General features: G+C 37.4%; 1 protein-coding gene across 1 annotated transcript in view; it reads left to right on the forward strand.

Moving 5' to 3' along the window:
* LCK (LCK proto-oncogene, Src family tyrosine kinase) overlaps positions 1 to 14968 on the forward strand; it is a 193470-nt gene that overhangs the window by 145254 nt on the left and 33248 nt on the right. Inside the window, exons 10-11 of the mRNA XM_053704824.1 lie at positions 12766 to 12842; positions 13039 to 13192. Coding sequence (XP_053560799.1) covers positions 12766 to 12842; positions 13039 to 13192 — 231 coding nt within the window. The remainder of the gene's footprint in view (positions 1 to 12765; positions 12843 to 13038; positions 13193 to 14968) is intronic.

Below are 14968 nucleotides of genomic sequence, written 5' to 3' on the forward strand. Positions count from 1 at the left end.
GGTGAATTTTACACTACTTCTGCTTAACTTGAAGCAATAGAGGAATGAAAAGATGATTAACTTTAAGCTCTAAATCATTTTAGCTTAAGAATGAAGCTTTTTTTTCATGTGTTAACCTAACATTTCAGTACTTTGTATTATAGATTTAATATCCCTGCAAACAAAAATCTGATGCAAACAGAATAATGTACTAGTGAATGAACAGCTTAACCTAGTGTACAACATTCTAATTATGGGTATCATGGTCATTGTTAAATTATTTCAATATAAAATGATAGTCTATGTATGCTCAGCAGATCTGTTTCAAGACACAATAAGCAGAAAATAGATGGGAGAGAGGAAACATGTAGCATGTATATTCTCTCTTTTTCAGACTTAACAAAATCACAAAGTATTTCAGCTACAATAATTTGCAGCATTCTTTAAAGAAATGCAAACAAAAAATGTGAACCTGACAGATATGATGTGCCATGACTCAATAGCACTCGTTAGGCTGCCAAGGGACCTCATCATTAAGGTCAGATCATGTTTGAAATTCATTAAGGCTCACTTCCTCTATCTTTTTTAGCCAATAGCCAGTGGGCATTCCTGCCATTTCATATATAGCTGTGTTAATTTGCCCAATAAATTATGTCTTGCATTGTAAAGAATGACCACTATCAACAAGTAAATGCAATAATTATAACATCAACACTTTGGAAACATGTTTGTAAACAAGGTTCTGTAAATACGTGTAATTATTAAAATTATAAAAATATTGCTGGATAAAACTCTCACCTAGATTACGAATTTTGCGCTAAACAGGGAGCGAAACTACTGCTAAAAATGTTGCATTATTTCACTCTCCATAGCGCTGCCATTATGAGTTACCGAAAAACCTCCTTGTGCGTGCGATATGGTGCCATTAAGCTCCATACCGCACAAAATCCAAGGGCTGCTTTGACGTGCTCGTGCACGCTTTCCCCCATATGCATCAATGGGGAGAGAGTGTCAAAAAAAAGCCTTACACCTGAAGTGTAGAAGGAAAAATCTTTGTAACGCAAGCCCATTGGTGTCTATGGAAAAAAAAAGTTACGTTTAAACCTAACATAAACCCCAAGTCTAAACACCCCTAATCTGCCGTCCCCGACATCGCAGACACTAAATAAAGTTATTAACCACTAATCTGCCACTCCCGACATCGCCTAAATCTAAATTTAGTTATTAACCCCTATTCTGCCGCTCCCTGAAATCGCTGCCACTATAATCAAATTATTAACCTCTAAACCTCCGGCCTCCCACATCGCCGTCACTATAATAAAGTTATTAACCCCTAAACCTCCGGTCTCCCACATCGCAGCTGACTATAATAAAGTTATTAACCCCTAAACCTCCAGCCTCCCACATCGCTGCCACTAAATAAACCTATTAACCCCTAAATCGCCGGCCCCCCACATCGCAAAACACTAAATTAAACTATTACCACTAAACCATATACACTAAACAATATAACTATCTTAAAATAAATAAAAACTTACCTAACATTACTATTCTAATAAAATAAAGAAAATACTACCAATTAAAAAAAATCTAAATTACAAATTTAAAAAACCTAACATTACGAAAAAAATAAAAAATCTAAAATTGCAAAAAATAATAAACACTAAATTACGAAAAATAAAAAACACTAAGCTTACAAAAATAATAAACAAAATTATAAAAAATAAAAACAATTACACCTAATCTAACAGCCCTATAAAAATAAAAAAAGCCCCCCCAAAATAAACCCCCCCTAGCCTACAATAAACTATCAATAGCCCTTAAAAGGGCCCTTTGTAGGGCATTGCCCTAAGTTAAACAGCTCTTTTACCTGTAAAAAAAAATACAAAGTCCCCCCAACAGTAAAACCCACCACCGAACCAACCCCTCAAAATAAAAAACCTAACTCTAAAAAATCCTAAACTTCCCATTCACCCTAAAGGGGCATTTGTATGGGCATTGCATTCAGCTCTTTTTCACTGCCCTTAAAAGGGCATTCAGCTCTTTTCCAAGTGCCCATCCCTAATCTAAAAAAATAACCCACCCAAAAAACTAAAAAAAAAAAACTAACACTAACCCCAGAATATCTACTCACAGTTCCTGAAGTCCATCTTCATCCAGGCGGCGAGAAAGTCTTCATCTAGGCGGCGACACCTTCATCCTTCTCGGGGATGTCTTCTATCTTCATCCCGGCGGCGCAGTGCAGAGCCAACCTGGAATCCGAAGAAACCCTGCGCGGAGTATCCGCTTCATAAAGTCACCGCTGTACACTGAAGTTATATGCAAGGTAGCCGTTTCAAAATGGCGTACCTTGCATTCCTATTAACTGATTTGATTCTTCAAATTCAAATCAGCCAATAGGATGAGAACTTCTGAAATCCTATTGGCTGTTTTAAACAGCCAATAGGATTAGAGCTACTGAAATCCTATCGGCTGTTCAAATGAAGGTGTCGCCGCCTGGATGAAGATGGATGTTCGGACTTCAGGAACCGTGAGTAGATATTCTGGGGTTAGTGTTATTTTTATTTATTTTTTAAATGTGGGTGTTTGTTGGTTTTTTAGATTAGGGATGGGCACTTGGAAAAGAGCTGAATTCCCTTTTAAGGGCAGTGAAACAGAACTGAATGCCTTTTTAAAAGTTAGGTTTTTTATTTTGGGGGCTTGGTTGGGTGGTAGGTTTTACTGTTGGGGGGACTTTGTATTTTTTTTTACAGGTAAAAGAGCTGTTTAATTTAGGGCAATGCCCAACAAAGGGCCCTTTTAAGGGCTATTGGTAGTTTATTGTAGGCTAGGGGGTGTTTTTATTTTGGGGGGGCTTTGTTATTTTTATAGGGCTATTAGATTAGGTGTAACTGTTTTTATTTTTGATAATTTAGTTTATTAATTTTTGCAAGCTTAGTGTTTTTTATTTTTCTGAATTATTTTTTTTTCGTAGTGTTAGGTTTTTTTAAATTTGTAATTTAGATTTTTTTAACTGGTAGTTTTTTCTAATTTTATTAAAAGGACAGTCAACACCAGAATTTTTGTTGTTTAAAACGATAGATAATCCCTTTATTACCCATTCCCCAGTTTTACATAACAAACAGAGTTATAATAATACACGTTTTACCTCTGTAATTACCTTGTATCTAAGCCTCTGCAAACTGCCCCCTTATTTCAGTTCTTTTGACAGACTTGCATTTTAGCCAATCAGTGCTCACTCCTAGGAGCTTCACGTGCGTGAGCTCAATGTTATCTATATGAAACACATGAACTAACGCCCTCTAGGTCTAAGAAATTAGCATATGAACCTCCTAGGTTTAGCTTTCAACTAAGAATACCAAGAGAACAAAGCAAAATTGGTGAAAAAAGTAAATGGGAAAGTTGTTTAAAATTACATGCCCTATTTAAATCATGAAAGTTTTTTTTGGACTTGACTGTCCCCTTAAAGATAGTTAGTTAGAGTTTTTATTTTTTATTTTGCGATGTGGGGGGGCTGGGGGTTTAGGGATTAATAGGTTTATTTTGTAGCAGCGATGTGAGGGGCCAGAGATTTAGGGGTTAATAGGTTTATTTAGTGGCGGCGATGTCGGGGAGCGGCTGAATAGAGGTTAATAACTTTATTATAGTGTCGGCGATGTTGAGGAGCAGTGGTTTAGGGGTTAATATATTTAAATAGTGTTTGCGATGTGGGTGGGTGGCAGATTAGGGGTTATTAGGTTCAGGGCCACCATCAGGGGGTGACAGGGGTGACTCCTGTCAGGGGTCCAATGGGCCAGGGGGGCCCCATGAGGCAAGAGCAACTAAGAAAAAAAACAGTGGGAGCTACAGCAGAGTGCTAATTGAGCATGGGAAATGTTATTACAAGGAGTAAAGTATTAGCATTTGAGAGGAATTCTGAGTGTGCACTAAACCACTATGCACAGTGTGAGACAGACTTGACACTTTGTTTGTACAGTGTGCCTGAGTCAGACAGCATTGCAGAGGAGGTAGTACTTACTTAGTAAATGTTTTTTATTTCTTTGTGCAATTTTGGATTGTAACTTCAGTGTGGTAGTAGTTGTATGGTGGGGCCAGGGGTCCATAAAAACAAATTTTTTTTTAGCAGCAGTGTATTTATGATTATTTGACAATGCTGTAGAAATTCTATATTTAAAGCCATGTAGAAATGTTTCCTCCTCAATACACAAATGGTAGGTGCCCTTTTGGCAGATATACATTTTTTTATTAATATATATATATTAATTACATTCCAGTTTACTGCCCCTTTATGCAAGGACTTTCCAGAGGCAAGGACGCATTTTATCTAAGATTGCTGAGTGTTTGAAATGAGACATGTTAACTTAAAACTGTTCAAATTACACTACAGCTGACTCAATTTTGAAATACATACAAATAAGCCTAAATCCTGCATTTAACCAGATCTAATGGTATGAGTACCACAGCTTATGGTTCCACCAAGACCATATAGAGTACAGTATTTTCAAAATCCATAAGTACAGCTGACAGATGGGAACATTTGTACACTATATTTGAAGTGGTGCTCTTGGTTGGGGAAAATGGGGAAAAAAACAAAAACATATGTCAACCTTTTAAAAGTACTTTTCTTCATCTAGCCATCTACCCAGATCATTAATATACCATTTTGAATTCACAGAATTATTTTTTTTTGCACATTTACAAATATGATTCTTTAAAAAGTGATCTCTTCATTTCTGCAAAATTTTATCATGCATGTCACACACTGTTGATTTAGGGGATGCAATGTGCAGAAATGTTACTTCCTGTGAGTGTTTCTGTGGGTGTCTGTGTTTATGTCTTTGTGCTTTTGCTTGTGTCTCTATAAGTGTGTATGTATTTTTTTCTGTGGGTCTCTCTGTGAGGGTGGGTGTGTATGTCTTTGTGCATTTTCTGTGGATGTCTGTGAGGGTGTGTGTGCGTATGTCTTTGTGCTTTTTCTATGGGTGTCTCTTTGAGGGTGTGTGTATGTATGTCTTTGTGTATTTTCTCTGGGTGCCTCTGTGAGGGTGGGTGTGTATGTCTCTGTGTTTTCTGTGGATGTCTCTGTGAGGGTGTGTGTGTGTGTATGTATGTTTGTCTGGATTTTCTGTAGATGTCTCTGTGAGGGTGTGTGTTTTCTGTGGGTGTCTCTGTGAGGGTGTGTGTAAGTCTGTGCATTTTCTGTGGGTGTCTCTGTGAGAGTGTGTGTATGTCTTTGTGTGTTTTCTGTGGATGTCTGTGAGGGTGTTTGCGTATGTCTTTGTGCTTTTTCTATGGGTGTCTTTTTGAGGGGGTGTGTATGTATGTCTTTGTGTATTTTCTCTGGGTGCCTCTGTGAGGGTGGGTGTATATGTCTCTGTGTTTTCTGTGGATGTCTCTGTGAGGGTGGGTGTGTGTATGTATGTTTGTCTGTTTTTTTCTGTGGATGTCTCTGTGAAGGTGTGTGTTTTCTGTGGGTGTCTCTGTGAAGGTGTGTGTATGTCTGCGCATTTTCTGTGTGTGTCTCTGTGAGAGTGTGTGTATGCCTTTGTGTGCTTTCTGTGGATGTCTCAGTCAGGGTGTGTATGTATGTCTTTCTGTGTTTTATGTGGTTTTATCCAAATGTGTATGTTTTCTGTGTGTGTGTATGTCTTTGTGTGTTTTCTGAGGCTGTCTCTGTCTGTGTTTACTTGGGTGTATGTGCAAGTTTGTGTTTGAGTTTGTGTGTGTGTGTGTCCATTGTCTGTTCCTTTTTAGGACATTTTGACCTTACTACTGATTATTCACATCTTTCTACAGAATTTGAGACTAATGAGACCTTTCTGGAAGTCACCAATCCATCATTTAACCTTTAGATTATTGTTTAGGTAGTTCAGGGCCCTTCCTTTCAGCAACTGCATGCTGTTGTCATCATTTAGTTGGCATCTTCCTTGACAAAAAGATAATCAGAACTCCATATTTTGTTTTGTAAATCTAATTTTTTGACAAAACTGTAGTCTACCTCATTATTTGTCAGTTCAATGTAAACAAGTGCTGAGTGTCTGTTTTGGGTGTCTGTGTTTGAGATTGTTTGTGTGTTTCTTTGTGTGTCTGCTAGAGTGTCTATATGTGAATCCTTACGTGTGAGTGTGTGTGTTTCAGTGTATGAGTGTATCTGTGTGTTTCTGTGTTTGTGTGTTACTACCTACTTTACAACATTTCCAAGTTTGACTACACTTAAGAATAAAGTGCATATACGTTTTATTCACTTGGTCAAAAATTGCACATGTCAAGGGCGGGGGGGGCCTGATCAATGGTTAAGTCAGGGGCCCCAAAATTTCTAGTGGCGACCCTGATTAGGTTTATTTAATAGTTGTGAGGTGGGTGGGTGGCAGATTAGGGGTTTATAGGTTTATTATAGTGCTTGCGATGCAGGAGGGTGGCAGTTTAGTGGTTAATATGTAGTTTATGGGTGTTAGTATACTTTGTAACACTTTAGTTATGGGTTTTGTGAAACATTTTTGTTTTGCAAAATCCATAACTACTGCTCTTAGATGGCTTTATGGATCGTGCTGGTATAGGCTGTGACGCAAGCTTTTTAGCCTTAATGCACAACCTGTAATACCGGCGCTATGAAAATCCCACACAAAAACTTCATTTTTTTGAGTGCGGAATGGATGTTGCGTTACAGGCTAAAATGCTTGCGTTAAAGCTTTACTGACACCACTCGTAATATGCGTTCCTGGCCATTATGCTGGAATTGCTATTTTTTCAGCGTTTAAAGCCATACTGCAACACTTGTAATCTAGCCGTCAATTTGCCTTAAAAGGACATGATACCCAAATGTTAAAAAACTTGAAAGTAATGCAGCATAGCTGTAAAAAGCTGACTAGAAAATATTACATGAAGATCTCTATGTAAAAAAAACATAATTTATGTAAGAACTTACCTGATAAATTAATTTCTTTCATAGGGGCAAGAGTCCATGAGCTAGTGACGTATGGGATATAAATTCTTACCAGGAGGGTGCAAAGTTTCCCAAACCTCAAAATGCCTATAAATAAACCTCCCACCTCACTCATACCTCAGTTTAACGTTTAGCCAAGAAGTGAGGTGTAAAAAAAGGAGTAAAAAGCATACAATAAGAGGAACTGGAAAAAATAATGTGCTTTATACAAAAAAAAAATCATAACCACAAAAAATAGGATGGGTCTCATGGACTCTTGCCACTATGAAATAAATGAATTTATCAGGTAAGTTCTTACATAAATTATGTTTTCTTTCAGGTAAGTGGCAAGAGTCCATGAGCTAGTGACGTATGGGATATAATACCCAAGATGTGGAAGTCCAAGAGTCACTAGAGAGGGAGGGATAAAATAAAAACAGCTATTTCCGATAAGGAGAAATTAAATCCCCAAAAATTATTGTTTTCTTAAACATTTCCAAAAAACTCACATCAAAGGCAACTTTCTACCAAAGGCTGCTTCCAAAGAAGCAAACGCATAAAAATTGTAAAATTTAGTAAAAGTATGCAAAGAAGACCAAGTTGCTGCTTTGCAAATTTGATCAACTGAAGCTTCATTCTTGAGAGCCCAAGAAGTGGCAACTGATCTAGTAGAATAATCTGTAATTCTCTGAGGCGGAGACTGCCCCACCTCCAAATAAGCTTTGTGAAACAATAGTCTCAACCGAGAAGCCAGAGAAGTAACAGAGGCTTTCTGACCTTCCCTGGAGCCAGAAAAAATAACAGACTAGACTAGAAGTCTTTCTGAAATCTTTAGTATCCTCAACATAATATTTCAAAGCTCTTACCACATCCAAAGAATGTAAAGAATGTTGTTAGAATTTACAACTTTAGACAAAAATTTAAATGAAGTCTGCAAAACAGCTTTATCTTAAGGGAAAATTTATATAAGGAGACTCACAAGAGAGAGAGCAGACAATTCATAAACTCTCCAAGCAGAAGAGATAGCCAAAAGAAATAACACTTTCCAAGAAAGTAATTAAATGTCCAGAGAATGCATAGGGTCAAAAGGAGGAGCCTGAAAAATCTCCAAAACCAAAATTGTGACTCCAAGGAGGAGAAATAGATTTAAAAACAGGTTTAGCATGAATCAAAGCCTGAACAAAACAGTGAATATCAGGAAGTTAACAATCTTTTTATGAAATAAGACAGAAAGAGCAGGAATTTGTCCTTCAATTATTTGCAGACAAAACCTTTATTCAAACTATCCTGAAGAAACTGTAAAATCCTAGGAATTTTAAAAGAATGCCAAGAATTAATAATGAGATGAACACCATGAAATATAGGTTTTCCAAACTCAAAAATAAATTGAGCTTGAAACAAACTTATGAGCCTGTATCATAGTGCTAATAACTGAGTGAGAGAAACCTCTATGACTAAGCACTAAGCGTTCAATTTCCATGCCTTCAAATTTAGAGATTTGAGATCCTGATGGAAAAACGGCCCATGAAACAGGTCTGGCCTTAAAGGAAGTGGCCAAGGCTGGCAACTGGACATCCTGATAAGGTCTGCATACAAAAACCTGAGAGGCCAAGCTGGTGCTATCAGAAACACATAAGATTGTTCCATTTTGATCTGGAAGAGCACCCTTGGAAGAACCAGAGGCGTAAAAATGTAAGCAGGTTGGTAAAAACCAAGGAACTGCTAGAGCATCCACCACTGCCATGGATATAAAGTCTGGCGGCTGAGATAATACCCTTCCCAATTGTATACACCTGGGATATAAATTGCAGAAATTAGACAAGAGTTGGATTCCATCCGAGAAAGTATACGAGATACTTCCTCCATAACTGAAGGACTGCAAGTCCCTCCTTGATGATTGACATATGCCACTGCTGTGATATTGTCTGTTTGAAAACAAATGTAAAAATTCTCTCTTCAATAGAGGCCACACCTGAAGAGACCTGAAAATAGCATGGAATTCTAAAATATTGATTGGCAACCTCGCCTCCTGAGGTTTCCAAACCCCTAGTGCTGTCAGATACTCTCAGACAGCTCCCCTACCTGAAAAACTTGCATCTGTTGAGAATACAGTCCAGGTAGGATGAACAAATGAGGCCCCCTGAACAATAAGGTGATAGTCCAACCACAAAATCAGAGAGAAAAGAGTGTTGGGATTTAAGTATATCAGTTGTGATATTTGAAAATAATTGTTGCAACATACAAAGCTATAAAGGCCTCAAATAAAAATGAGCAAAGAGGATCGCACCTGATGCTGCAGTCATGAGACCTAAAACTTCCATGCACATAACCACTGAAGGAAATAATAGAGACTGAAGGTTTAGACAAACTAAAATTAACTTAATTTGTCTCTAGTATATCAGAGAAAGAATCATAGACACTAAATCTTATCTGGAAACCTAAAAAGGTGACCCTTGTCTAAGGAATCAAGAAACTCTATTGTAAATTGATCCTCTAACCATGTATTGAAGAGACCACACTAGTTGTTTCAAGGGAGATTCTGCTAAATGAAAAGAATAGAGCTAGCACCAAGATATCATCCAAATAAGGAAACACCGCAATACCCTGCTCTCTGATTACAGATAGAAGGGCACCAAGAATCTTTGAAAAGATTGACCAAGCAATATTTTATTTTATTCTGAAACCTATTTGATACCCCTGAGAAAACAATATTCTGAATCCACTGAATTTGAATAGAAACTGTCCAAATGTGTTGAAATAAATTCAATCTGCCCCCACCAGTTGATCTGGATTAAGAGCCACACCTTCATACAGTCTTAAGGGCTGAAATTAGTTAAATTTATAAGGCTTGGATTTATTCAAATTTGGAGTAAATCTCAAATTAGAGCCAGGGGCCTTAGGGGAATGAAAACACAATTGGGAGCTTAAAAATTACCCTTAGATTTCTTATCTTGGGGCAGAAAAAACTCCCTTTCCCCCAGTAATAGCGGAGATAATAAAATCCAATAGAAAACCTAAAAAAATATCATCCTAAAATAATAAGATAGTAATCTAAATTAAGACACCATATCAGAGATTTAAGCCATAAAACTTTTCCAGTAAAAATGGCTAAAAACAAATATTTAATATCAATTAAAATGACATAAAATATAGCATCACAAATTAAATGATTAGCATGTTGAAGAAAAAGAACAATGCTTAGACAATTCAAGATCTGATAATTAAACTGTCCAACCAAAAAGTTGAAAAAGCAGCAACATCAGCCATAGAAATGGCAGGTTTAAAAATATAGCCAATATGTAAATATGCTTCTCTAAGATAGGAAACAAACTTCCTATCTAAAGGATCCTTAAAAGAAGAAATATCTTCCATAGGATAGAAGAACGTTCGGCAAGAGTAGAAATAGCCCAGCTTAGGGACTTTTACCCAAAAAACTCTAAATTAGCCATAGATAAAGGATATAGCTTTTTAAAACCTAGAAGAAAGGTAAAAAGAAGCACTAAGTTTAGATTCCTTACTAAACATATATAATAATATTAACTAGTATTTATAGAGCACCTTTCTCCCAGTGGGACTCAAAGCACTTTTTCAGCGCTCGCTCTTGGAATTAACCAAATCGGCAGCTGAATAGTAATTATTATTATCCAATTTAATGGTACTCATTTTATTGACCTCGGAAGGATGAAGGGCTGAGTCAGCCCTGTCGGGATTTGAACCTGTGACCTTTGGATCTTTAAACAGGCTTTTGAAGTCAGGGAATTTTACCAACTGAGCTACCTCACCAGATATGATAGATAGCATCTGGAATAAGAAAAACTTCAAGAGTAAACTCAGAAGTCAAAAAAAACAAACAGAATTCAAACATTTGCTATTCTTGTTATCAAGAGGACTAGATTCCTCAATACCCAAAGTAAACAATACTATTTCTCCCAAAAACATAATTTCCATACTGAAACTGTTAGACTGCAAAAAGAAATAAACATAGAACTGACTCATGGCAAATATATACAATGTATATTAAAACTTTAAAATATAAAGTGCCAAACATAGCTGAGAGTGTCTTAAAGATGATATATACTTAACTGAAGACAACCTTCAACATATAGCAGACAACCAAACCAGTACTGAAACATATCAGCAGAGGTAATGGTAGAGGAGAATAATGTTGATCTGTAAAGGGAGGTGGCAGTTAAATCCCCATGACCGAATTTACAGAGAACCTTAGAATAGATTTCCCATAGGTGAAAACATGACATCATCAGGCAAATACTCCCTTCAAATCCCTCAGACAAACACTGTACTTTGAGAGGAATTGGGCTTCAAAATGCTTAGACGCGCCTTTCACAGAAGAAATCAAGCACAACTTGCTTCACTATCCTGCAACGAAGGCAACGTTTGTAAAACTGAGGTATGAGTGAGGTGGGAGGTGTATTTATAGGAATTTTGAGGTTTGGGAAACTTTGCCCCCTCCTGGTAGGAATGTATATCCCATACGTCACTAGCTCATGGACTCTTGCCACTTATATGAAAGAAAGAAAGATATTTTACCTCAAAATGTCTTTAGTATTCACACCCTATTGTAAAGAACTTTAAGCAACCAATAAGTATGCCTGTCCTGGGACTTGCAAGGGAGCGTGCCTCATGTTATTTCCCTATTCACTTTAAAGAAGTTTACTATGAAATCTCTTGAGAGTTAAGTGAAATTTCATGACATCACAGTAAAAGAGTTCATGATCTCAGCACTATTGATGCTGATTGGCTGCTGTTTATTTCTTCTTCTTTTTTTACCTGCAGCTGGGCAGTAACTGAAAGATTACTCTTTACACTGCACTTACTCTGGTGAGCTGAGGAAATTGTGAGGTAAAATATCTTCCTTTTTTACATAGAGATGTTCAGGTGACATTTTCCTGTCAGCTTTTTACAGTTATGCTGCATGCATCTGTTTCAAGTAACTTAGCATATGAGTATTATGTCCCTTTAAAAATCTACGATCCCAAACAAGGGGCTGACTATGAATGTTGTCTCATGGTTGTGTCTCACTGATGAAGTTGCCTAGTTTTTGCATTTTATTTTATTTTTTAACTTTTTTGAGGGTTTTTTTTTTTGTTTGTTTTCTAACGCCTTTAAAACATTTTTATGCCAGTATCGTTGACAGTGGAAGTCGTGTCAGGAAGTTATCAGTTGCGAAATAGAAGTAGCTCAATTTTTTTCAATGAAGCGGAGCTAGGCCCATATTTATCAAGCTCCATACGGAGCTTGAAAGGCCTTGTTTCTGGCGAGTCTTCAGACTCGCCAGAAACACAAGTTATGAAGCAGCGGTCTAAAGGCCGCTGCTCCATAACCCTGTCCGCCTGCTCTTAGCAAGAGGGCAGGAATCGCCGGAAATCAACCCGATCGAGTACGATCGGGTTGATTGACACCTCCCTGCTGGTGGCCGATTGGCCGCGAGTCAGCAGGGGGCGGTTTTGCACCAGCAGCTTTTGTGAGCTGCTGGTGTAATGTTAAATGTGGAGAGCGTATTGCTCTCCGCATTTAGCGAGGTCTTGCGGACCTGATCCGCACTGTCAGATCAGGTCCGCAAGACCTTTGGCCCTAATCTTTACTGCTCTGAGGAGGGGGGGGGTACAAATGAATTTTAGTTTCTGTAACAGGTTTTCCTAGTTCTAGGCCACTGCTTAATTAAAGCAGCTGCATTATCTGTCTCTGGCAGTTATTTTGATTTTTGGATGATTTTAAAGAATTTTAAAACCCAAGCAAAAATCACAGATTTGTTCTAAAAAAAGGGTTGTCTGAATCAATTTTTTGTTGTAATTATGCTCATTCATGAATGATGAAGTAAAGGTATTTGCCTTTTTTTACCTTAGGAAGCTTGGTGGATTATCTGAAGACTGCAGAAGGACTCAGACTGACTATATATAAACTTATTGATATGTCTGCTCAGGTGAGAAGCATAAAGATGGAGGTTTAAGAAATAAGATAAACTTAGAATTGCAATAAGAGGGTCAGAAAGCATGGTGTATATAGGAAACATAGGGTAGAAAAAATAAGTGAATATAATAACAGATCAATTGGTGCATTAAAAATACATTATTTTTCTGCTTCCCTCTGATATTTCTTATCCTCAAAATCATCAACAGGTGGCAGAGGGCATGGCATTCCTGGAGCGTAAGAATTTCATCCACAGGGACCTGCGAGCTGCTAATATCCTTGTGTCCGAGTCGCTGTGCTGCAAGGTTGCAGACTTTGGATTGGCCCGGTTGATAGAAGACAATGAGTATACAGCTAAAGAAGGTACAAGGCAGTTTACTATTCAGACACACAGAAAGGAAATATGTTAATGACTTACAGTATATAGTAAGCTAATTCAGCTAAGATGTTGCGCCACCCTTAGCTTTGATGCTGGTATCATTCATGACATTACACACATAATTAGATACATACAAACTGGGAAATGACAATGGAATCTTTCAGGCTTTAGGAGAGTTTAAAAGTTCATTATTTATTGCACAGTAGCAGTGATAAACAGTGCATCACCATAGTTGCATACATCTAACGCATTTCCTGCCCATTACGACACTTCATCAGGGATTGATAGATAGCTGGATGGACTGAAAATATAATAAACAATGGCATTTTGTATTTTTCTTTACTGATATCACTGATATTATAAAAGGTGACTGTTTTTTTCTCAGTATGTTGTAATCATGCCTCTAATTTTTAAATGGTGCTAGCATTTTGAAATATATATATATATATATATATATATATATATATATATAGTCTATTAGAATATAACTAGAAAATACACAATTTTGTATGCAATATTAAAAAACAGGAACAAATCAGTAAAAAAAACAGCTTCTATAGGCTAAAGTGGCAAGTATTTAGTGTGACCTCCCCTTACACTTGAGCAATAGCAGGAACCTGACTCTTGTAAACCTAAATGGAACCCTATTTAATGTAATTCCTAACACCTGTATTTGTCCTATTATTTCATGTCAAAATGAGTGCTGCAAAAAAGGTCTATTACATCAGGTTTATGCAAGACATGCTCAATACTCAAGATGTGGTATTCAAGTTGTTATAAAGAAATTTGAAGAATCAGGAGAGGTCAGCGGCAAAAAAAGGACTGGAAGGCCAAGAAAACTTTGAAAATCTGATGAGAAGTTTCTTAGTGTTTCTTCTTTGAGAGACAGGAAAAAGTCCAGCAAGAACCTGGCTCAGCATCTGGCAGCTTTATCTGGATTACACTATTATTACGGTGAAAACCGAAACATGTTAGCTGACTGACCCATTACCATTCAAGTTGGATTGTACAGCATGTTTTTTAATCACTGTAAATAAAAGCTACGTTTTATAGCTGGTACTCCTGCTGGATTTTTTGTTTGTTTAGCTTCATCAGGATGCCAAGTTGACCCTTCTACAGTCCAAAGAAGCTTGATCAGGAATGGTCTTTGTGGAAGGGTAGCTGCCAAGAAACCACTTTTTCAGAAGGAGAACAGGGTGAAAAGACTGATATATGTTAAAGCTCACATAGATTGGAATGAAGATCAGTGGAAAAGAGTATTATGGAGTGACGAATCCAAGTTTGAAATTTTTGGGTCCAGTCGACAATATGTGAGAAGAAGAGTTGGAGAAAGATGGAAGAATAAGTGCTTGGGGCCTTCAGTGAAACATGGTTGAGGGTCTGTCCTGGTTTGGGGCTGCATTTCTGCCAGTGGTGTTGGAGATATTGTCTGAAATGATGGGATCATGAATGCTAAAAAGTACAGACAGGTATTTTTCAGCATGATAATGATCCCAAGCACACTGCTAATACAGTGAAATTATATTTGGAGAGAAAAACAGCTGATAAAACACTGACAGTCATGGACTGACCTCCAGAGCCCAGACCTGAATATTATTGAGGCAGTATGGGATCACCTGGACAGAGAAATAAATAAAAGACAACCTAAATCTAAAGAAGAATTCTGGGAAGTGCTGAAAGATGCCTGGTATAATACACCAGAAGATTACTTCAGAAACCTTCAGGACAGTGTCCCAAAAAGAGTTTAAGATGTGCTTAGT

This window comes from Bombina bombina, chromosome 3 (genome assembly GCF_027579735.1).
Source record: "Bombina bombina isolate aBomBom1 chromosome 3, aBomBom1.pri, whole genome shotgun sequence".
Lineage (NCBI taxonomy): Eukaryota > Metazoa > Chordata > Amphibia > Anura > Bombinatoridae > Bombina > Bombina bombina.